The 24,306-nt window shown below is 39.2% G+C and overlaps 1 protein-coding gene across 2 annotated transcripts; it reads right to left on the bottom strand.

The window, feature by feature from the left end:
• Window positions 1–233: 233 nt before the first annotated feature.
• LOC120046454 (nucleolysin TIAR-like) lies at window positions 234–24,306 on the bottom strand. 2 transcript variants are annotated; one of them, XM_038991708.1, is made up of 13 exons: window positions 24,108–24,306; window positions 19,555–19,651; window positions 17,063–17,212; window positions 9,679–9,733; window positions 9,085–9,172; window positions 3,953–4,028; window positions 3,506–3,614; window positions 3,312–3,407; window positions 3,076–3,160; window positions 2,412–2,535; window positions 2,121–2,284; window positions 1,682–1,720; window positions 234–1,586 (listed from the first exon to the last, which is right to left on the bottom strand). In XM_038991708.1, exons 1-13 carry the CDS (start codon window positions 24,134–24,136, stop codon window positions 1,466–1,468), a joined length of 1,233 nt encoding a protein of 410 aa, XP_038847636.1. In that variant the 5' UTR covers window positions 24,137–24,306; the 3' UTR covers window positions 234–1,465. The 2 variants fall into 2 exon arrangements, with proteins under 2 accessions (XP_038847636.1, XP_038847637.1); XM_038991709.1 differs by lacking the exon at window positions 1,682–1,720.

The raw sequence follows: 24,306 nt of genomic DNA on the forward strand, positions 1-24,306 counted from the left end.
GTTTTAAAAGGAGCATTTGGCTATTTTAAGGATCATAGGTCATTTTAATTATTCATGTATTAATTGTACAGTTTTTAGTGTCAAGTAATATGTAGTATTTTGAGTAGTGTAATTCATAAATTGTTATAAAACATTAGCTTTACAATATTGACTCCCCATTTAGGCAGACATAGCTCAAGACTTGTAGTAGACTACAGTAAATGCACTGAACACAAACAAGACGGGGGATCAGCTTATTTTCTTCCAATAATAATTTTTATTGAGACCCTTTTACATTGAAAAGGGACTTTTGTCAATCGCTGAGCTTTATTCATCATTAAAACAATTCTGCCATTTACATTCAATACTTTGAGCAACCAAGATAATACATTTTCAAAAACGTGCAATACACCCTCAATGTTTCCAGGAAATGTTAATTCCTCGTCGCCTGCTATTAGCTGAAAATGGCAAACAACTTTAAATGGTAAAAACATCAGTTCTAAAATCTAGAGTTCAGGTTTCTAACAGGGCTTCAGTGAGTAAAATAATGAATGGTGCATTAACTGACATTTAAATTAAGGCTTCTTTGTAAATTATATTGAATATATTCAATATGTCAGCCCTGCATTGCACACCCATCTACAGTATATACAGAATTAGGTTTACTAAAGAGTACATGCTTGGAAATCCTTATTTTAAATCAGGTTGAGGGTTATATAAATGTTTGGCCTTCCTGACCCTTTTCCTTTATAAGTGACATTTACAGGTATAATCAAATAATAGCATACAGATTTACACGCATTTTCAAGAAATTCGGCTGGTACAATGTCAAGAGATGAAGAGAGTGAAGTAAATAAAATGTAAATATACATAATGGCACGCAAATCCATATTCATTTGAAGATTTACAACTAACATGTGAACCCTAAAAGTGCTTCTTAAAACAGGAGACTGAAAATGTGTTTAGTCACATCTGTCAAAAGTTCAGAAAGTGATTTAAAATCAGCAAACGCACAATCAGAGTTGATGGGGAGAAACTAACAATTTAAAGAGCTTTATGTTCAGAAAATGTACATTATGTACCTATGCAATGTCCTGTGACAAACTAGGGTATTCAAATGACCTTTTAAGTCCGTTTAGGCTACATTAAGTAGTAAACAAAAACGTTATTTTTTTAAAAGATATTCCCTATATAAAAGCATGAAAATTCAGTCCAAGTTTTGTTTCAACCACCTGTTGACATTTCATTTGTACATAACTTCAGGCAATAAAAACAACCCCCTCCACTCACTACTTGTCTTTATAAATAACATTTGCTTCCCCATATATCTGAGAGTTAAGCTATTGTTCCTGATCTTCTCTGCTTTAACACAATCTCTCCAGATGATTAGATTACAATGCTAATTTCTTTATGTTCTCCTAATTGAAAGTCCACTAATTCTGACTTGCCTGACATGCCTGTGTTATTGATATGAGTGAGAGCCTGCTCACTGTGTCTGGTAGCCAGCCATGTTGAAGTTTCCCTGGTTGGGCATCACAGGACCGGTCTGGGGCTGGGACGGTGCCGGGGATCCAAACCCTCCAACCCAGGCTGGGGACTGGGACTGTCTGCAAGAGAGAAGACAACCACAACAAGGGTCACGGAATGATAGAGGCTGGTAAGTGAAAGCTTTGGGCTATAAAACACTGATTGCATTTGTCACCTTGAAAGGTTCTGTGCTGCTGCAGCCAGAATGGAGTCCCTGTGAACAAGATCTCATAGTTTAGTGTAGCTCTGGAGTCAAACCATTTCACCAGGTTCGCTATGACACTGGATATAGGCCTATGCTTGCAAATGTCAACCAGAAACTGTGGTTAAGGAGAATATTGCTGACAGAAAAGTAGTAATGGTGTTAAAATGTTAAATAGATACTGTTGAGGAAAGCAAACAGTCTTGATAAAAATGTTCTGAATGTAACCAGCAATGTGAGCCTCTTTTGTGCAATCACACCAGGAAGCCTACAGTATAGTCTGAAAAAAGAACAGAACTCCCTAATGAACAAGTGCTGCAAACAACTGAACTGGTTTGGATACTAAGGAAATAATTATCCTTTCAAGAGCATTTCACAATGTGCATGATCTGAGTAATTAGTTTATACTTACTCTACACCAAATCCTTGCTGATTCCAAGACTGTCCATAAGACACTCCATAAGAGGGCACTTGCCAACCATTTGCCATGTACTGTTGTCCATACTGCTGGGCCTGGGGGCTCCCATACATTTGGCTCCATTGTCCCCACTGACTCTGACCCTGACCATACTCCATCTGTTTAAAGATACAATTGATCATAATACAATCATTTTCTGGGTGAGTAAAGAAAAATATATATATGCACTAGGAAATGTCAATATTTGAATTGAGCAGTGTCTCAATTAAAGATACTTGTGTCTACCTGTGGTACGCTTTTGGCAATGTCGGGGGATTCTTTGCCCCAGTAGCACTTCACTATGTGGCATTCGATGGACGTTCCATTTACAGAAACAATTGCATGGGCAGCACTTTCATGGGAGGAGAACCTGTCAGAAGAACACAAATGTCGACAAGAAACAGCGGTCAAGAAAAGTCATTCAGCACTGCAATCACAATGTAAAATAAAAATGTGCAACATGAGGAATTTAGTTTTTTATGGTTGACCGTGTTAAGTAATAAGTACCGTTTCAAGAATACCAATCATAGGAAAACACACTGTAATAACTTATGAATAAACAAACTATTTATAAAAAGAGTGTACATATTATTCATACATTTGTATTTTATTCATGAGCATTTATACCATTTAAAACATGCTTAAAATAATTTATAAGGATATATAATAATAATATCCAAGTTATTATAAAGCATAACCAAAAAAGGATGGAATAAAACCATTTAACTACTTTCACAAATAAATCTGATTGGATTCTACAGTAGACATTATTATTGGGAGCTTTTGGTGTATTATTAGAAGATTTATTTTTGAGTCATGTACCGGTACTATCATCTACAGGCAGAATGAGGCAATACATAGTGTTGTACATAAACAAAATAGGGAACCTTTGCTCAGAACAAAACGGTACCTGATGAAAGAGTAACCTTTCTCTGGGAAAACTCTTATTTCCATGATTTGTCCAAAGGGCGAAAATGTCTGTCGCATGAGATGCTCTGCAAGGAAAAAGATTTCAATTAAACAATCATCCACCTTTGTCTGCCAACCCAGTCTTTATTTCCCAAACTCTATTTGTTGCGAACATCTAACGATTGATTCTAAACATTGATTCTAAATTCTAAACAAAACTTTTCATGTTTAACTTGCCTGATAGTCCGGACTGGATTCCTCCACAGTACACAGTGCAGTTCTGGGGACTGGATTGGTTCACTACATCTTCAAACCTCAGCTGCTTCGAGCCATCTGGTGTAAACATACAAAGGAGATAAATATGAACATTCAGCCTAATAACTCCCATTTCAACTCTATTAAATCAACAGTCTTATCTCACTCATACTTACTGTCTTGCACATTCTTTGGGGCGGGTGGCTTGCGAGTTGCCCAGTTGGTCCTTATCTGGCGTCCCCCTAACCACTGTCCCCCCATGTGCACAATGGCATTCTCTGCATCCTGTTGTTTAAAACAAAAGACAACGTTTCCTCTCCAGATTCTACATTGTTCTATACATATTCTATAAACTATGTGCTATTATTATGTCATTTAAAACATGTTTTGTATACTAAATGGATGGATAAGAATATATATTCAACAGGAATAATTAACTATCAAATAAACTACAACTTGTACTTAAGTTACAAAACGACCAACATAGAACACAAAATGTGCATTTACAGTGTACTTATTTATAAAACTTTAAAATTGTCTAAAGATCTAATCTACTGAAAATAGAAAATAGTAAACAGAAATAGAAATAACCTTCATCTTGTGTTCCTGCACCGGAGCCTTACCAGTTTGTTATAGAAGGACACAAATCCATACCCCTTAGATTTCCCTGTAGTCATGTCCTTCACAACACGAGCATCCCTGGAAGGACACAAGACAATAGCATCAGACCATTGCACCACTGTATAACATGCATAAATTAAAAGGAACCACACACACATACTGAACTTCGAATCGACTACATTGTCCCCTAAAATCCCAATAAATATCTTAAAGGTGCTACACAGGATTTGTTTTAATTTTTGCATTGTAATTTCAGAAAAGGTCCGTAATATATCTGCATTAACAGTGTAATGATAGTGTTTTACAGTATTACTTACTGTACCTGCCAGTGTTGTGATTGGCTGTGATATCGGTCTATTGATTTCTCCCGCCAGAGCAGCGTCTGTCGTCAAAATGGGAAAGCTGTTCTGACTTTGTGGCATTGTTATCTAGTGGAAATCGCTATGTCATCTCCTGGTTGCTAAAGTTCTACACTGTTCACTCAACTTCAGTTTATGTGAGAAAACAAGCACTGAATAGGGAATCATTTTACAATCTAAATTGCTGTGAAATATATTTTCATTAACAATAAATACCGTTTTTACAGCTGTTTGAAGCTGAAACCGGTTCGGTTTTAGTCCACCAGCTTCAAACAGCAGAAGAAAAAAAATAACATTTTGTTATTGAAAAGATAAATACACAGTGCTTTAGATGGTACAATGATTCCCTACACTATTCAGTGCTAGTTTTCTCACTTAAACTCTAATTTTGCGAACAGTGTAGAATTTTTGCAACCAGGAAATGACAGAGCGATTACCACTAGATAACACAGCCACAAAGTCAGAACAGCTTTCCCATTTTGACAACAGATGTCGCTCTGGCGGGAGAAATCAATAGACGAATATCACAGCATATCAGGTCACCGTTGGGTCGGTAATACTGTGAAACACTATCATTCCACTATGAGCGGCAGACATATTATGGACATTTTCTGAAATTACATTACAAAATTCAAGCACCTTTAACTACCTTAAAACCCCTAAACTGATTACTGATAAAAGGCAGCATTTGAAAACAAAAACAAGTACAAAGAAATGCAACATACACTGATAGTTTTAACTGCTTCTTTCTCCAGATTCATTTTCAGTTAAGGGTTCCCTGTCAAACAGTGCACCAATTATAATCCACAACACTTATGGACTACCATGCATTCCTAATATCTGCTGATGGTGTTCATCCTACCAATATAAATATATATAAATATCAAAGAGAAAAAAGGAATTAAATGGCATACATGGCCTGTTAACAGATTTCTTTATTTTTCCTGGTAAATTCTTTACCACCATTATGGAGTTTGGGGAGCTGCAAATTTGAAAACATTTTCAGATTTTTAGGAAAGGAGCAAAATCTATCAACATTAACAAACCAGAATCAGTTTTACACAAATCTTAAGTATATGTATTGAATATTGGAGTTTGTTATACTAAACTAGGTCATGTTAATACAAAAACACAAAAAGGTATAGAATAAATAGATATGAGAAAAACGTCTACATCTGAGTTTCCAGTGTGCACAGTTCCTTGCTGTTAGACTTCAAGCTCCTGTCCAATCCTATGAGCATTTCTGTAAAATAACCAGAATGCTATTACTTAACTGAGACTCACAACTACTGAAAGGCTGAATGCTTTTCAGGGTTACACATACAAAGCTTGACCTGCAATCTTATATTTGACATCCCAAACTACTTACCATTTCCTACATTTATCAAAAAAGCATGAGGGGAAAATAGAAAGCTGACATTCAATGTTGGCTGTGAAATTAGTGTGGTTTTAGATATAGACTGAAAGTAAATAATTATGAATTACAATTAAAAATACTTTGTCACTTGTTCTGTCATCCTGCTTTTCACAAATGATCAAAACAGGGATAGAGATGTATGTATCAAGACTGGGTGTGATGTGCTTTAAAATGTAATTTCAACCAATAGTCAAAGGAATTACATCTACAGTATACAACACATTCGGAAAGTATTCAGACTAGAGGTCAACCGATTAATCGGAATGGCCGATTTCAAGTTTTCATAACAATCGGAAATCGGTATTTTTGGGCGCCGATTTGCCGATTTTGTGTGTTTTTGTGTGTGTTTTTTTACACCTTTATTTAATCTTTATTTAACTAGGCAAGTCAGTTAAGAACACATTCTTATTTTCAATGACGGCCTAGGAAACTAGGCAGAACGACAGATTTTTAACCTTGTCAGCTCGGGGGATCCAATCTTGCAACCTTGCAGTTAACTAGTCCAATGCTCTAACACCTGATTACATTGCACTCCACGAGGAGCCTGCCTGTTACGCAAATGCAGTAAGCTAAGGTAAGTTGCTAGCTAGCATTAAACTTATCTTATAAAAAACAATCAATCAATGACTGTCATCGCTCCAATGTGTACTTAACCATAAACATCAATGCCTTTTTTAAAATCAATACACAAGTATATATTTTAAACCTGCATATTTAGCTAAAAAACATCCAGGTTAGCAGGCAATATTAACCAGGTGAAATTGTGTCATTTCTCTTGCGTTCATTGCACGCAGAGTCAGGGTATATGCAACAGTCTGGCTCTTTGCGAACGAATTATGACATAACATTGAAGGTTGTGCAATGTAACAGGAATATTTAGACTCATGGATGCCACCCGTTAGATAAAATACGGAACGGAATAAACGTTTTGTTTTCGAGGTGATAGTTTCCAGATTAGCCAAAGGTATATGGTTTACAGAGAAATAGTCGACGCGTTATAATTGCTGTAATAACTTGCGGCTGAATTTGAAAGGGGTTCCTTCGTTATTTTACCGTTCATGTCTTCCATAGAGAATGTCTTGATCTACTTCAAATAAGGTCTGTGTTTCGTGCAGGCTTAAACCGCCTCAGCGTTTTGATACCCGTGTAAATCTCACTAGGATAAGGTAACGTTTGTCAACATATTTTCATAAATCCACTCTACAAAAAAAATTATTCGCTTATATTTAGCCAATATTGATCAGAGTTACCTTGTCCTATGGATATCTACACAGTTATAAAATTGGCGGTGTAAGCCTACACGAAACACAGACCTTATTTTAAGCGAATCTAAAAATATCCTATGCAATAAATGAAGGAACCGTTTTTCAGATTTTGCTAGGTGTCATGGGAATTATGACTCGCACTTTGGTTGTCAATTCTTACCATGCCCATTATTAAAATAGGATTTCCTGCATATAGAAATTAAGGTTTTTGTTTTCAACATTCATCACAGGTAACTTAAACTCTATTTTTATTCAAACAATTGAGAGTAATTTGTCTCCTAAGCAGACACTTCAGAGCTGTGTGCGTGTGTGTGTATTTATGTATTATATTAAGTTAAAATAAAAGTGTTCATTGTTCATTCAGTATTGTTGCAATTGTCATTATTACAAAAATGTGTGTGTGTGTGTATGATATATATAGATAATTAAAAAAAAAAAATGTTTTTAACTAAAATCGGCCGATTAATCGGTATCGGCTTTTTTTGTCCTCCAATAAATCGGTATCGGTATCGGCATTGAAAAATCATAATCGGTCGACCTCTAATTCAGACCCTTTGACTTTTTCTAAATGTTCTTACGTTACAGCCTTATTCTATAATGGATTAAAGAAAAATGACAAAGCGAAAACAAGATTAGAAACTTTTGCAAATGTATTACAAATAAAACACAGAAATATCTTATTTACATAAGTATTCAGACCCTTTGCTATTAGACTCGAAATTGAGCTCAGGTACATCCTGTTTCCATTGATCATCCTTGAGATGTTTCTTCAACTTGGAGTCCACCTGTGGTAAATTCTATTGATTGGACATGATTCGGAAAGGCACACACCTGTCTATAATAAGATCCAACAGCTGACAGTGCATGTCAGAGCAAAAATCACCCCAAGGGGTCGAAGGGATTGTCCGTATAGCTCCGAGACAGGATTGTGTCGTGGCACAGATCTGGGGAAGGGTACCAAATAATTTTTGCAACATTGAAAGTCCCCAAGAACCCTGTGGCCTACATCATTCTTAAATGGAAGAAGTTTGAAACCACCAAGACTCTTCCTAGAGCTGGCCGCCACTCCTCTGTAAAAAGGCACATGATAGCCCACTTGGAGTTTACCAAAAGGCACCTAAAGGACTCTCAGACCATGAGAAACAAGATTCTCTGGTCTCATGAGATTGAACTTTTTGCCCTGAATGCCAAGTGTCATGTCTGGAGGAAACCTGGCACGATCCCTACGGTGAAGCATGGTGGTGGCAGCATCATGATGTGGGGATTTTGTTCAGCAGCAGGGACTGGGAGACTAGTCAGGATCGAGGGAAAGACGAACGGAGCAAATTACAGAGAGATCCTTGATGAAAACCTGCTCCAGAGCGCTCGGGACATCAGACTGGGGCGAAGGTGCACCTTCCAACAGGTCAGCGACGCTAAGCACACAGCCAAGACAACGCAGGAGTAGCTTAGGGACAAAGTCTCTGAATTTCCTTGAGTAGCCCAGCCAGAGCCCGGACTTGAACTCGATCGAACATCTCTAGAGACCTGAAAATAGCTGTGCAGCAACTCTCCAAATCCAACCTGACAGAGGATCTGCACAGAAGAATGGGAGAAACTCCCCAAATACAGTTGTGCCAAGCTTGTAGCGTCATACCCAAGAAGACTCGAGGCTGTAATCGCTGCCAAAAGTGCTTCAACAGAGTACTAGGTAAAGGAATGCTTAAGTAAATGTGATATATTTCTGTTATTTTATTTAATAAATTTGCTAAAATTTAAAAAATAACTGTTTTTGCTTTGTCATTGTGAGGTATTGTGTGTGTATATTGATGAGGGGGAAAAACTATTTAATAGATTTTAAAATAAGGCTGTAACGTAACAAAATGTAGAAAAAGTCAAGGGGTCTGAATACTTTCCGAATGCACTGTATATACTGTATGTGGTTACACATCTATTCTGTTCCATGGACCTCTTACAAACACATGTATTATGAGAAGAACTCTAAAGTTACTCGAATGATTCGACAAAATAACAGAGAAAAACTATTTCCAGGGGATGTCAAATCTGGAAACAACATACTAAATCCGACAAGCTTAAAACACAAAGCAACTTACGAGATTTTCCCAAAAGGGGCAAATGCAGCTTTGATATCCTCAGTGGTGATCTCAGGGCTCAGGTCTCCAACAAATACATGGAAGTGATCTGAAATGATCAAGACAGAATAACTATTATTCTCTAATGTAGCTACTGGGTGGCAGGTAGCCTAGCAGTTAGAGCGGTGGGCCAGTAACTGAAAGGTCGCTGGTTCGAATACCCAAGCAGACAACGTCAAAAATCTGTTGATGTATCCTTGAACAAGGCATTTAAAGCGTTGCGTGTCCATATATTTATATATTCTTAATTCCATTCATTTACTTAGATGTGTGTATATGTTATGTATTTGTTAGATATTACTTGTTAGATATTACTGCACTGTCGGAGCTAGAAGCACAAGCATTTCGCTACACCCACTAAACACGTATGTGACCGTACTACTAAATTTCACTGCACTTATCCGGTGTATGTGACAATAAATCATCTTATAGATTTTTTTACCGAGAAAAAATAAACAAAGATAGCTCAGATGTGCGAGTGCCTTTAGAAATGTTTTTATTATTTTTTACTGCCTTTGTAGTAAAAGATGAAAAGGTTCAAATGTAAACACTTACTAGATGTGTCTTTCTTCTGGCTACTTGGAGTGGTTGCCCAATTTACTTTGACCTCCTGAAGAAGAAACAGTTCACAGAACAATGAAACGTAAGTGGAGCAAAGACATTCATTCCATGTCCCTTAAAGCAACTGTGAAAGGTTTACAACTAGGGTTGAAAATTATTCCGGTATTTTACAGATGTTTCATCCTGAGAATAAATCACTTCTCTCCCAGGTGACCCGGTGTTTCCCGCCAAAACCGGAAGTGTCATTCAAAAGCATTGTAAGGCATATAAATATGTCTGGATTTGATTAGAGCTTTGATCAGCAAGAACATTCTAACCTGATGCTACCTGAGCCTGATGAGCCATATATTAAATACATTTTATGATCCCTACATTAACGATATTTAATGAGCCCAAGCCCAAAAATGGCCAAATTATTGTGCAGTTTTCCAATATATACAGTTGAAGTCGGAAGTTTACATACACCTTAGCCAAATACATTTAAACCCAGTTTTTCACAATTCCTGACATTAAATCCTAGTAAAAATTCCCTGTCGTAGGTCAGTTAAAATAAAGTGGTGATCCTAAGAATGTGAAAACGTCAGAATAATAGTAGAGAGTGATTTATTTCAGCTTTTATTTCTTTCATCACATTCCCAGTGAGTCAGAAGTTTAGATACACTCAATTAGTATTTGGTAGCATTGCCTTTAAAATGTTTAACTTGGGTCAAATGTTTCGGGTAGCCTTCCACAAGCTTCCCACAATAAGTTGGGTGAATTTTGGCCCATTCCTCCTGACAGAACTGGTGTAACTGAGTAAGGTTTGTAGGCCTCCTTGTTCGCACACGCTTTTTCAGTTCTGCCCACAAATTTTCTATAGGATTGAGGTCCGGGCTTAGTGATGGCCACTCCAATACCTTGACTTTGATGTCCTTAAGCCATTTTGTCACAACTTTGGAAGTATGCTTGGGGTCATTGTCTATTTGGAAGACCCATTTGTGACCAAGCTTTAATTTCCTGACTGATGTCTTGAGATGTTGCTTCAATATATCCACATAATTTTCCTGCCTCATGATTCTATCTATTTTATGAAGCGCACCAGTCCCTCCTGCAGCAAAGCACCCCCACAACATGATGCTGCCACCCCCGTGCTTCACGGTTGGGATGGTGTTCTTCGGCTTTCAAGCCTCCCCCTTTTTCCTCCAAACATAACAATGGTCATTATGGCCAAACAGTTCTATTTTTGTTTCATCAGACCAGAGGACATTTCTCCAAAAAGTACAATCTTTGTCCCCATGTGCAGTTGCAAACCGTAGTCTGGCTTTTTTATGGCGGTTTTGGAGCAGTGGCTTCTTCCTTGCTGAGCGGCCTTTCAGGTTATGTCGAAATAAGACTTGTTTTACTGTGGATATAGATACTTTTGTACCGGTTTCCTCCAGCATCTTCACAAGGTCCTTTGCTGTTGTTCTGGGATTGATTTGCACTTTTCGCACCAAAGTACGTTCATCTCTAGGCGACAGAACGCGTCTCCTTCCAGAGCAGTGTGACGGCTACGAGGTCCCATGGTATTTATACTTGCATACTATTGTTTGTACAGATGAACGTGGTACCTTCAGGCGTTTGGAAATTGCTCCCAAGGATGAACCAGACTTGTGGAGGTTTACCATTTTTGGCTGATTTTTTTTGATTTTCCAATGATGTCAAGCAAAGAGGCACTGAGTTTGAAGGTAGGCCTTGAAATACATCCACAGGTACACCTCCAATTGACTCAGATGATGTCAATTGGCCTATCAGAAGCTTCTAAAGCAGGGGTGTCAAACATACGGCCCGCGGGCCGGAACCGGCCCCCAAGGAGGTTCGATCAGGCCCGCAGGATAATTTGAAAGTGGAAAAAATGCATAAAAGACATGGAATTAATATTTTTAATTCGCTGCAATTCATGGATTATCCGCTAAGGGGCGCACTCTTTCCATCAGAGTAGAAGACAAGCCGCATCACTGAGACAGACTGAAAACAGCAGACGGTATCAATGCGCCATCTGCTGCTTGTTACGACGTTGTTAATACCTTGGTCTCTACCTCTCCGCTACACCCTCATTAGCCAAAATGTCGTTATCCAAACGGAGAAAAGTAGATAAGGAGTGTAGAATTTTCAAAGAAAAATGGACCACGTCCTATTTATTTACAGAGATGCACGGAAAACCTTCGTGCTTGGTGTGTTTGCAACAAGTTTCGGTATTGAAGGAATATAATATTCGACGCCACTACGAGACTCATCACAGCGAAAAATATGACGGCTTGCAAGGACAACTGAGAAGAGATAAGATTAACGAATTGCTGGCGGGTCTGAGGAAACAGCAGTCAACTTTCATCCAGAGCCGAGAAGTCAGTGAAGCAGCGGTAAAAGCCAGCTACCTAATTGCTAGCGAAATAGCATTAGCATCGAAGCCGTATTCCGACGGTGACTTTGTTAAACGATGCATGATGAAGGCGGCTGAACTTGTATGTCCCGAGAAGCGACAAGCTTTTGCCAATATTAGCCTGACGAGGAATACTATAGCAGAGAGGATTTCGGAACTATCGGCAGATTTAGACAGTCAATTGAAACAGAGAGTCAAGTCATTTATTGCATTTTCCGTGGCAATTGACGAGAGCACTGACATCACAGACGTGGCCCAACTGGCCATATTTATTCGAGGAGTTGATGAGACATTGACTGTTACTGAAGAGTTTCTTGAGTTGGTGCCAATGATGGACACCACAACAGCCGAGGACATTTTCGGCTCTGTCGTTGCTGCATTGGACAGAGTTGGAGTGGACTGGTCCCGCGCTGTCAGCCTGGCTACAGACGGCGCGCCATCCATGGTCGGAAAGAAAGCAGGTGTCGCGACAAAGTTCAAAGACAAAGTACAAGCCCTTAATGGAGGAGATCGTTTCTGGACATTTCACTGTATTTTGCACCAGGAGGCATTGTGTTGCAAGTCGCTGAAAATGGACCACGTCATGGAGGTGGTTGTTCGCACTGTAAATTTCATCCGGTCCAGAGGTCTGAACCATCGTCAGTTTGACAAACTTCTCAGCGACAGCAACATTACCCACAGCCTGCCATACCACACTGAAGTGAGATGGTTAAGCCGAGGCGCTGTGCTGAGGCATTTCTTTGATCTACGAGAGGAAATCGGACAGTTCATGGAGAAAAAAGGAAAACCGGTGTTGGAATTACAATCTCAGGAATGGCTACGGGACCTTGCATTCTTGGTTGATATTACTGAACACTTGAACAATCTGAACAAAATGTTGCAAGGCCGCAAAAAAGTTGTCACACAGTTTTCTGACAACATACATGCATTTAAGTTGAAGCTGACTTTGTGGGAGATGCAACTGGCAAATGGCAACCCTGCTCATTTCCCCTGTCTGAGAGATGTGTGTGTGACCAGACCTGATGCGGACATGAAACGGTACAAAGACAAAATTGCAGGACTACTGCGGGAGTTTGAGAAACGTTTTCAGGTATTTGGTGAACTTGAGACAGAATTTTCAGTTTTTCGCTCACCTTTCACAGTTAAAGCTTCTGATCTGCCGGTCGAAATTCAGCTAGAGATAATTGATTTGCAGTGTGATGCAGATTTGAAGGGCAAATTTGCCTCTGTAGGTCTGGACAGATTTTATCAGTATCTACTACCAGGGTACCCCAAATTAACAGCCCTGGCTGCTAAAATTTTGTGCATGTTTGGGACAACCTACCTTTGTGAACAAATTTTCTCAGTGATGAATATCAATAAAACAAAAATGCGTTCAAGGCTCACAAACAAGCACTTAAATGACATTCTGAAAGTGACAGCTAGTCAGGACATGACACCTGGTGTTGATGCACTTGTACAGGCCAAAAGATGCCAAGTTTCAGGAACAAATACAAGTCCAGACTAGACTAACACCTTTAAAATGCTGCCTTAGATACTGTTTGCATTGAAAGAATACAGCTCTGTGAAGATGAATCCTTACTGTGGTGATTTAAAAAATGTGCACTTTAATGTTAGTCAGCAGCTTCAAAACAAAAGTTGTGTGATGGAATTCTACTGTTCATACAACTCCATAAAATTTCAATATTTTCCTAATGTTCTTGTGCTTCTTTACACCAAAACAAAGGAAAGACATGATATTTTGGTTATTTATAGCAGAGTATGGTATAATTTTAATGGTCCGGCCCACTTGACATCTCCCTAGGCCGTATGTGGCCCACGATGCGAAATGAGTTTGACACCCCTGTTCTAAAGCCATGACGTCAATTTCTGGAAATTTCCAAGCTGTTTAAAGGCACAGTAAACTTAGTGTATGTAAACTTCTGACCCACTGGAATTGTGATAAAGTGAATTATAAGTGAAATAATCTGTCTGTAAACAAGTGTTGGAAAAATTACTTGTCCTAACCAACATTCCCAAACTATAGTTTGTTAACAAGAAATTTGTGGAGTGGTTGAAAAACTAGTTTTAATGACTCCAACCTAAGTGTATGTAAACTTCCGACTTCAACTATACATGATATAGGCTACTACACATTACGCACGACAGAAAAACATAAAAGCCCATAGACGTCGTTAGCTATATGCTCTCGTGTAAATAAATTAAACTAGCCCCAGTAGGCTAATCTTTTTGAGTGTGAACTGTATTACTGTACCTTATTGTATTATATGGACTGAAATTACGGACCTCGTTCAAACCATGATAAAGCAGAAGAAAACATATGATTCTGGTGCAGCATAGGTATATAGACTTCCGTATTTCTTTTTTTTTCTTTTTTATAGTAGGGCCTGTTTGTATAGTTAGTAGGCTGACGCATATACAGTGCATTCGGAAAGTATTCAGACACCTTGACTTTTTCCACATTTTGTTATGTTACAGCCTTATAACATTTATTCAATTGTTTTTTTTGCCTCAATCTACACACATTACCCCATAATGACAAAGCAAAAACAGGTTTTTAGAAATGTTTGCAAATGTATATATATATATATATAAAAAAAAACTGATATCACATTAACATAAGAATTCAGACTTTACTCAGTACTTTGTTAAATCACCTTTGGCGGCAACTACGGTCTCGAGTCTTCATGAGTGTGACGCTACATGCTTGGCACACCTGTATTTGGAGAGTTTCTCCCATTCTTCTCTGCAGATCCTCTCAAGCTCAGCTATTTTCAAGCCTCTCCAGAGATGTTCGATCAGGTTCAAGTCCTAGCTCTGGCTGGGCCATTCAAGGACATTCAGAGACTTGTCCCAAAGCTACTCCTGCGTTGTCTTCGCTGTATGCTTAGTGTCGTTGTCATTTTGGAAGGTGAACCTTCGCCCCAGTCTGAGGGCCTGAGCACTCTGGAGCAGGTTTTCATCAAAGATCTCTCTACACTTTTCTCCATTCATCTTTGCCTCGACCCTGACTAGTCTCCCAGTCCCTGCCGCTGAAAAACATGCCCACGGCATAATGCAGCCACCACCATGCTTCCCCGTAGGGATGGTGTCAGGTTTCCTCCAAATGTGACGCTTGGCATTCAGGCCAAAGAGTTCAATCTTGGTTTCATCAGACAAGAGAATCTTGTTTCTCATGGTCTGAGTCTTTAGGTGCCTTTTGGCAAACTCCAAGCAGGCTGTCATGTGCCTTTTACTGAGGAGTGGCTTCGTCTGGCTTCACTACTATAATGGCCTGATTGGTGGATTGCTGCAGAGATGGTTGTCCTTCTGGAAGGTTCTCCCATCTCCACAGAGGAACTCTGGATCTCTGTGAGAGTGACCATCGGGTTCTTGGTCACCTCCTTGACCAAGGCCCTTCTCCCCCTGATTGCTCAGTTTGCCCGTGTTGCTAGCTCTAGGAAGAGTCTTGGTGGTTCCATACTTCTTCCATTTAAGAATGATGGAGGCCACTGTGTTCTTGGTGACCTTCAATGCTGCAGAAATGTTTTGGTACCCTTCCCCAGATCTGTGCCTTGACACAAACCTGTCTCGGAGCTCTATGGACAATTCCTTCAACCTCATGGCTTGGTTTTTGCTCTGACATGCACTGTCAACTGTGGGACCTTATATAGACAGGTGTTTGCATTTCCAAATCTTGTCCAATCAATTGAATTTACCACAGGTGGACTCCAATCAAGTAGTAGAAACATCTAAGGATGATCAATGGAAACAGGATGCACCAGAGCTCAACTTTGAGTCTCATAGCAAAGGGTCTGAATACTTATGTAAATAAGGTATTCAGTTTTTATTTTATACTCTAGCAAAAATGTCTAAAAATCTGCTTTCGCTTCGTCATCATGGGGTATTGTGTGTAGATTGCTGAGGAAATTGTTTTATTTAATCCATTTTAGAATAAGGCTGGAACGTAACAAAATGTGGAAAAAGTCAAGGGGTCTGAATACTTTCCGAATGCACTCTATATACCTTTCATAATATTTCCCCTAATGTTATTAGCCTACTTCCTCAAACTCTCTATTGTTGCTTCATTCCTTCCTCGCTTTCAAAAGTTAAATTAAGTAAGTTTTGTTGTCCTTGTCTTCATCCTTCTAATGACATCCTTGAATAATATAGGTATAGAATTAGATGCAGAAGGCTTTCACTTCTCTTCAAGAATGCTCATGGGTATGAATAAATAACTGCTATAGCAAAGGAGCGTTTTTAAGGAGAGGCCAGCGGAGCACAGGTCTCTTGCACAATACGCACACACAGAGGTTATAAGTTAAAAGCTTATTATGCACAACCCATCATTAATTAGCTAAATATAAGGCTGATACTGCATTGAATTTATTACCTGAAAGAGGTAGGCTAGGACATCTATATATAGGGCTATATATCAATCTAGAACAGGATTATCTATTTGGATGCAATTTGAATGGAGTTGATAGAGGGAGAGAAAGACTGCGAGAAGATTGCTTGCACGTGCACTAATTTATAGCAACGACATTCAAGTGACAGGCTGTTTAAAAACTCTGCAGCTGAAATAAAATGCTTTTTATCTTCACAATTAAAAAAACAAGGTGACCCACAAAAGCCAGATAGAGATGGGTAAATTAGACGCGCACTCTGTCTTTATATTACTGTAGCATAGGCTATGCTGCAGCAAATGTAGGCCTACCTGTCACAAGAACAAAAGTTACCATGATGAGCTGATACGTCTACATGCAATCTCGATTTAGACATGGCATGTAATTTAACAGTTCCATTTCACGCCATCCTGTTCATATAAAAAATCTACCAGTTTCTTGCAGTTATTTATCTCGGGGAAAGGGGAGTAGTGTTGTGCGGTAAATCCCGGTAAATTCCAGTAACTGGGTTCCTGCCATTCAACTCTAGTTATAACCAGCACTTAGCAAGAAAACCGCCTCCACACAGAGTACTACATTTGAATGGAAAAATTACCTTTCCCAATATCTTCCTCCCGTTCATGGCTGCTAAGGCAGCAGCAGCATCTCTATGTTCAAAGAACTCCACAAAGCAATACGGGTCATTGCTTGATTGCTGCAAAACAGAAAATCCGACAGAAGAATTCATCCTCCTGCTATCGGGTTGCTGAGGAAAAAGAAGTTGGGAGAGTATATTATTGCCAAACATATAACATTATTTGGAATACAACTGCAAGAACTGAGTAACCATGTTACTCTACTGGGGGGGATTACCATGTATCATCAACATTGTGTTGCAATATGTAACATTGTTTAAAAGGCTGGGATTCAATAACCCTAACTTTCCTCTTTGGTACAAAGGCTAACCTAAAGGCTATTTTATACATTAAAAAAAAAAAAGCAATTTGATCTGATTGCATTCATTGCACAATATCTAGATATAACCCACTATAATAGTAGAGGACTCAGTTACCATTTTGGAGGCATTTGAAAAAGGCCTAATCATACATTTACTAAAGGGGAGAGAAAAGTATATTATATCATATATTAAAATAGCATACAAAAAACAAATGGATAGCGTATGATCATAGATACAATTTGATCTGAAGCCATTCTTGTGATTATTGTGATTTTGCTATTGTAAATGTTTTGTAGGCTTATGTAGCCAAATTGTATCTATGATCATACATTATCCATTCATGTTTTTTGTATGCTATTTTAATATATGAGAATTAACCAATGATATCAGGCCACACCCGGCCATGATTAGACACCTGTGTGACCACTTCTTTTGACACCTGTGTGACCACTTCTTTTGACGCTATATAAATGAGTCATCCCGCAGTGTTTGTCATTATACCCTGATGAAGACCGCTTGTCTGTCGAAACATTGGACATAAATATTTTTGCATCTGAGCTCCTAGAGTGTGTGGCTCTCCTTTATTTTTTTAAGTGTTCCACTCCGCTAGCCAGCACCTCGCCTAAATAGGTGTGCGTTTCTTTCGCCTCTAGATTATGGTGTGTTTATCAACATGATGGAAATGTAAATCAGTTTTAAGTGAAAAATAAGACCAACAAAGGCAACATAAAAAATGTATGGAAAATGGGACATAATTATGTAAAAAACTGGTATGTTCCATAACCACGTTTCCATCCACTGTATTTATGAGAGTAAAATCATACCATTGAAACCATAATTGACGTAAATGTGGAGTCACGTGATGATATGGTCTGTGGTCCTCCCACTACGACTCGGGAAACCATGCAATTTATTAGGCTAGTGATGAAATAAGTTACGATGAACTTCACAGGCTGGTGAAAGTGCACGCTGATGAGCTTGATGCTCCTTTCCAAGGTTCTTATTCTGGTGACATCATGATTGATGCTTGACTGCCATTTGACAAATAAAAATTATTCTCACTCTTACATGCTGACCACACAATGGGCTGCAAAATAAATGTACACATACATGTTATTCAATCATTGGACCCTCACTGCTTGCTAACAAGCGTCTGTGTAGCCAGGCGCTAAAATAGAACTTGGTTCTATTTGTGACGCATGATGTGCTGCAAGTCCCGCCTCTCCCATCTCCTCATTGGTTTTTAGGAGCATATACCCACGTAGGTGATTGAAAGATGAACTGAGGTCCACACCCCAGTCCAGTTGGCAGTGGTAATGCACCTTAAAGTTGGTTGCCAACCGCCATATAAAGTCCAAAGAAGAAGCCTGAAGGAGAGATTACTAGAAACAAACTTTGACCCTTTTATCTGTGGATTAATTGTCGTGGTAGAGGACCTTGTGCATTTCAGGGAAAATAAACAACCCAATGTTTATATCCCAGGACAAATTAGCTAGCAACAGCAAGCTAGCTAGCTAAATGTTTAATGCTTTTCGACCTGTCCCCAAATTAATATAGTTGGTTCAGAGTTTGTTTTGATATTTCAACCTCCGTGTCCTGAACGCTTCTGGTGTGGGTGGACAAAATCAACATGCGGACGCACACAAGCGAGCGGTCTGGTCAGCATGTTATCCATAATAATCTCATGTAGACGAGCCTACCCGCACTGTATCTGCGAGCTGTGGGCTAGAGTGCATGTGCCAAGCCTAGAGCAGACACATTTGCTATTTAACGCAACAGTTTTTGTCACAAAACTATCGGTAGTTGAAAATGCAATGGAAACACATTGAACTTTAGATTTTATTCAGTACATGAAAACTTAAGCGAAAAAGGACATTGTGTGCACTACGTCATCACGCACTGATTTTTCTCCGCAACAACTCCATTTGGGGGGAAAATGCATATATTTTCTTTATGCAGATTTTTTGCGTATTTGCATGAAAATCTGTCACCAATTGGATGGAAACCTAGCTAATGACAGTTGTTACAGTCAAAGGTTTACCATAGTAGGTACCCTGTATACTGACTTGAATTCCTAGACCTAGTACATAATCCATTAAACTAATTGTCTCCATAAATCATCAAAGTTAATAGAGCAGAATACATCTTACCTCAGTTATCATTTTACAACTTTTGCAAGGTCCAATTTGGGTGAACAGCTGAAGAATCAAAATTTCTGTTACATCTCTGGACAGGTTACCAACATACCTAGGAAAAAAGATGGGGTAAATTAGTGATCTTAGAAGGTTGGAAGCTGATGATTTAAGGATAGGCTACACCATGGAAGTTTAGTTTCTTAAAATGTTGGCTTGAATGTTATTTATGGAATAATATCTCATTAATCTTTAGTTTTAGGCACACAAATCTACCTTTGTTAATGGTTGTGGGAAGGCATGGCCCTGCCTGTACAATGAGGACATATCTAGAAAAAATTCTATCTATTTAGGGGACTTTCGGCTCTAGGCCTAGGAGACACCTTTTAGCAATAGAGCACCCCCAAAGGCAAAAGGTCTGAATATGCATTTTAAAGTTTAGCCTATAGGTCTGTATAGCCTCTAGATCTGACAAAATGTAGATTGAAAGAGTTATTTCAAATGTTATCAGTCACATGCTATGTAAACAACAGGTGTAGACTAACAGTGTAATGCTTATGGACCCTTCCCAACAATGTAGACAAAAATGAGAAATAATAGATACATAATAACACGAGGAATAAATACACAATGAGTAACGATAACTTGGCTATATACACAGGGTACCATTACCGAGTCAATGTGCAGAGGTACGAAGTAGTTGAGGTAGATTTGTACATATAGGTAGTGATAAAGTGACTAGGCAACTGAATAGATAATAAACAGTAACAGCAGTGTATGTGATGGGTTAATGCAGGTACCGGTAATTAAATAGTTAACCAATAGCTCCCCGTACGAACTATTTAGCAGTCTTATGGCTTGGGGGTAGAAGCAGTTTAGGGTCCTGTTAGGCCCCGACTTGTTGCATCGGTACCGCTTGCCGTGCGGTAGCAGAGAGAACAGTCTATGACTTGGGTGGCTGGACTCTGAACATTTTTAGGGCCTTCCTCTGACACCGCCTGGTATAGAGGTCCTGGATGGCAGGGAGCTTGGCCTCAGTGATGTACTGGGCCGTACGCACTACCCTCTGTAGCAATTTGCGGTCAGATGGAAAGCAGTTGCCACATCAAGCGGTGATGCAGCCAGTCAACATGCTCTCAATGGTGCAGCTGTAGAACTTTTTGAGGATCTGAGGGCCCATGCCAAATCTTTTCAGCCTCCTGAGGAGGAGGACACGGCGTTGTCGTGCCCTCTTCACAACTGTGTTGGTGTGTGTGGACCATGATTATTCCTTAGTGATGTGGACACCGAGGAACTCTAACTGCTCCACTACAGCCCAGTCGATGTGGATGGGGGAGTGCTCTGCCCTCTGTAGTGCACGATCAGTTCCTTTGTCTTGCTGACGTTGAGGGAGAGGTTGTTGGAACCACACTGCCAGGTTTCTGACCTCATCCCTGTAAGCCATCTCATTGTTGTCGGTGATCAGGCCTAGCACCGTTGTGTCGTCTGGTGTTGGAGTAGTGGCGGTCAGTGTTAGTGTTATGTAACACTGTAAATGATAGGAATTAGTGGTTTTGGGTGGATTTTTCCTTTAACAACCACTTCATCAGACCACTTCCGTATTGAGCACGTCATTGGTACTTCCTGTTTTAGTTTTTGCTTGTAAGCAGGAATCAGGAGGATGAAGTTATGGTCAGATTTGCCAAATGCAGGGCGAGGGACTGAGGGTGAGCTTTGTATGTGGAATAAAGATGATCTAGAGTTTTTTCACCTTAGTTGCACAGGTGACATGCTGGTAGAAATGAGGTAAAACGGATTTCAGTTGTCCTGCATTAAAGTCACCGACCACTAGGAGTGCCGCCTCTGGGTGAACATTTTCTTGTTTTCTTATGGTTATGGCCATATAGAGTCCCACAGTGGAGGTGTCATAATACCCTTAAAACCTAGTGGTCAAACAGGGAAATGGTTCCAATCGTTTGCCCACCATACATTTTTCCCATAGGGTATTTTAGAAACACTTAAAATAAGGGCTGCGTTTCAAGTAGGCTTACCGTGGCGTGTTGATAACCATGTAAATCTCTCTCGGACAAGGTGAGTTTTATCAATATATTCGGCTCTATTTACTCTCAGATTCGAAAATTCTAATAAGCATCAAAGTAGACATCATGCAAAACCTGCACGTCATCTCTAGCTGACACAATTGAAAACTTGCATAAGACAGTTCACAGAATTTTCTATTTAAATTAATGTAGCCAATTTATTAATTACTATATTTAGCTAACATTAGATAGTTAATCCAGAGATTCTTACCATTGCCTCAATTTGGCAGTCTCGTTCAGATCATCATGGCATTTGTAGTTCTTTATGATAGTCACATTAGCATTTCCTTTTTATTTTTGAAGGGGGGGGTAACTACAGGCGCATATATTGATAAGTCACCTTGTCCTGGATAGATTTACATGATTATCAAAACGTCACGCCAGGGTAAGCCTACATGAAACACAGCCCTTATTTTAAGTGTTTCTTTTAAGTGTTATTTTAAGTGTTTCCTGTTTGACCACTAGGTTTTATGGGTATTATGACTCATACTCTGGTACTCTATACAGCTCATTGAGTGCGGTCTTAGTGCCAACATTGGTTTGTGGTGGTAAATAGACAGCTAAGAAAAATATAGATGAAAACTCTCTCGGTAAATAGTATGGTCTACAGCTTATCATGAGGTATTCTAACTCATGCAAGCAGAACCTTGAAACTTACATAATATTAGAGATTGCGCACCAGCTGTTAACAAGTAAGACCTAAATTGGTTAAACAAGGAGGACCAAGGCACTCTGTTTGCAATTAATTATAGCCTAATTATTTATTATAGCTAGCTAGCCCAACCAAAGTAGCATAGTTACAGCTGTAGCTAGCTAACATATCTACTTGAGTTGATACTAGCTAACATTAGATAATTCATTTCAAATAACACACTTTCACCTCACCAATTCAGTATGGAGACAAGAGGAAGGCATAACTTAACACCAATGTACACGTATGGTTAGCTGACGCACTTTTGTACATCGTGCTGTAACGTACAATTTACCTTATTTTTGTGCCTAATAAAAGTAATACTTCCAGGTCAACTGTAATATGAATACCATTGTAAAGCACAATTTCTCCCCTTTCCAGCAAAATCAATGACGAGACCTTCATGCTGCACGTCTCTGCATGATTGAAGAAGGCAATGAGCTCCGTCTGGTCTTTTTTTAAATGACGGGTGGGGAAGCGAAACCTACTGTGTGAAAGGGAAAGATAGGGTGAAAAAAGCAGTTTCCCACATGGCTTATCTGTCCAACTTATCACCTCTAAGCTGTAAATAAAACACTATAAAGAGTTTATATAAAATGTCATTACATACCTATTTGAAGATTTGTGTTGAATATGAATCGGGTTTTTAGGGCGGCGCTAAAGTTATCTTCAGAAGTAAACAGCAGCTGTCGCAGCTTTTGAGAGTCATGTTGGCTTACAGTGATGACGCAAAAAATGAATACATTCAGTTATACAATTGACTAGGTATCCCCTTACCCTGTCCCTTTTTTATTTAAGAGCGAAGAGCTACACCAGTTGGAGAGACTGTATGACACAGAATGAGTTGCATTATGCGTGTTGTATGTTATGTCATGAGACGTCACAATTTAACGTACAGCGTCATAGGATTCCGTTTTTTCAACTTTTCTCCAATACAATCGGGCAATTACCATGTCAATCAACGCTTGAATAGAAACATAGTCACACCCCAGATTTTGACGCCAACACTTCATTGCTGCCTCGTTTGAGCAAGTTTGTACGGAATGGGGTTAGTCAACAGTAAATACACCAGCGTTGATAAAAACAATTAGTTGGTCGCGGGGAGATTTACATACATTAGCTTTGCTTTCAATTGTATTAGGTTGGACAAAAACAGTTCATGGGAAGCCAGAAGTTAAATACAATTCCATTAATTTACTGCACTGGTGGTCAGGACGGTTGATCATTATAACGGGGGAATTTGAGAAATATTTAAAGGATCGTATTATTAAAACAGATTGAACGTGAGTCTGTTGGAGACCCACTTCGTCTGTTTACCTCATGTCAAAATAAAAGTCCACCACAAATGATTCACTTATTGTCCACATATTGCGTACGTGGAGGACTTTTATTTTGAAATTTTTAAAAGCACCTCGCTGACAGCTAACGTTATCCAAAGCCAGCCAAGCTGAGGAACGTTCAACTCCGTTCTCGATATAAGAACGAAGTTGAGCGTGCCGACCTCAGCTTAGACCAGCCATGATTGGGACATTTCAACATAAAGATAGCTAACTAAGAAGATACCAATAGCTTGCTAGCTAAGTAGTTCTAACCAGCTGATGTGTCATGCAATATATTATTGCATAAGTTCATGTATATAGTTTGGTCAGCCTACTTGATAGTTTTGTAGCCTTTGTTTCACTTGGAGAGAAACAGTATGCTGATGAGTGAGAGGTTGAAATGAGGAAGCTGTTGAGGTCGATAGCTAACTAACATTAGCAAGCTAACTTGGCAACGTCGTGACTGTTGTGTTGACTACTTACAGGGTTTTGGGGTGGCTTTCGTCTTCCATGTTCAGAAATCGATTGGCATAAATGTCGACTAACTAACTGGGTGTGCTGAATTAAATAAGAAGAGGCCCTAAATCAATTTATTTATACGGTATCTAAGCTAGCTAGCTAAGAGAAAGAAAATGGCGCAAACCGGAGAGCCAGGAAGCTGACTGATGCACATGCGCATGTC

The sequence above is a fragment of the Salvelinus namaycush genome, chromosome 4, assembly GCF_016432855.1.
Source record: "Salvelinus namaycush isolate Seneca chromosome 4, SaNama_1.0, whole genome shotgun sequence".
Classification (NCBI taxonomy): domain Eukaryota; kingdom Metazoa; phylum Chordata; class Actinopteri; order Salmoniformes; family Salmonidae; genus Salvelinus; species Salvelinus namaycush.

What these genes read in the sequence shown, in the direction of transcription:
- LOC120046454 (XM_038991708.1), bottom strand. Translation starts at nt 24,136, where the DNA reads ATGGAAGACGAAAGCCACCCCAAAACCCT. An exon ending in CAGCAAGGATTTGGTGTAGA is followed by an intron (nt 1,721 to 2,120) that starts GTAAGTATAAAC and finishes TCTTGTTCACAG; the next exon opens with GGACTCCATTCTGGCTGCAG. An exon ending in GCAGCACAGAACCTTTCAAG is followed by an intron (nt 1,587 to 1,681) that starts GTGACAAATGCA and finishes TCTCTCTTGCAG; the next exon opens with ACAGTCCCAGTCCCCAGCCT.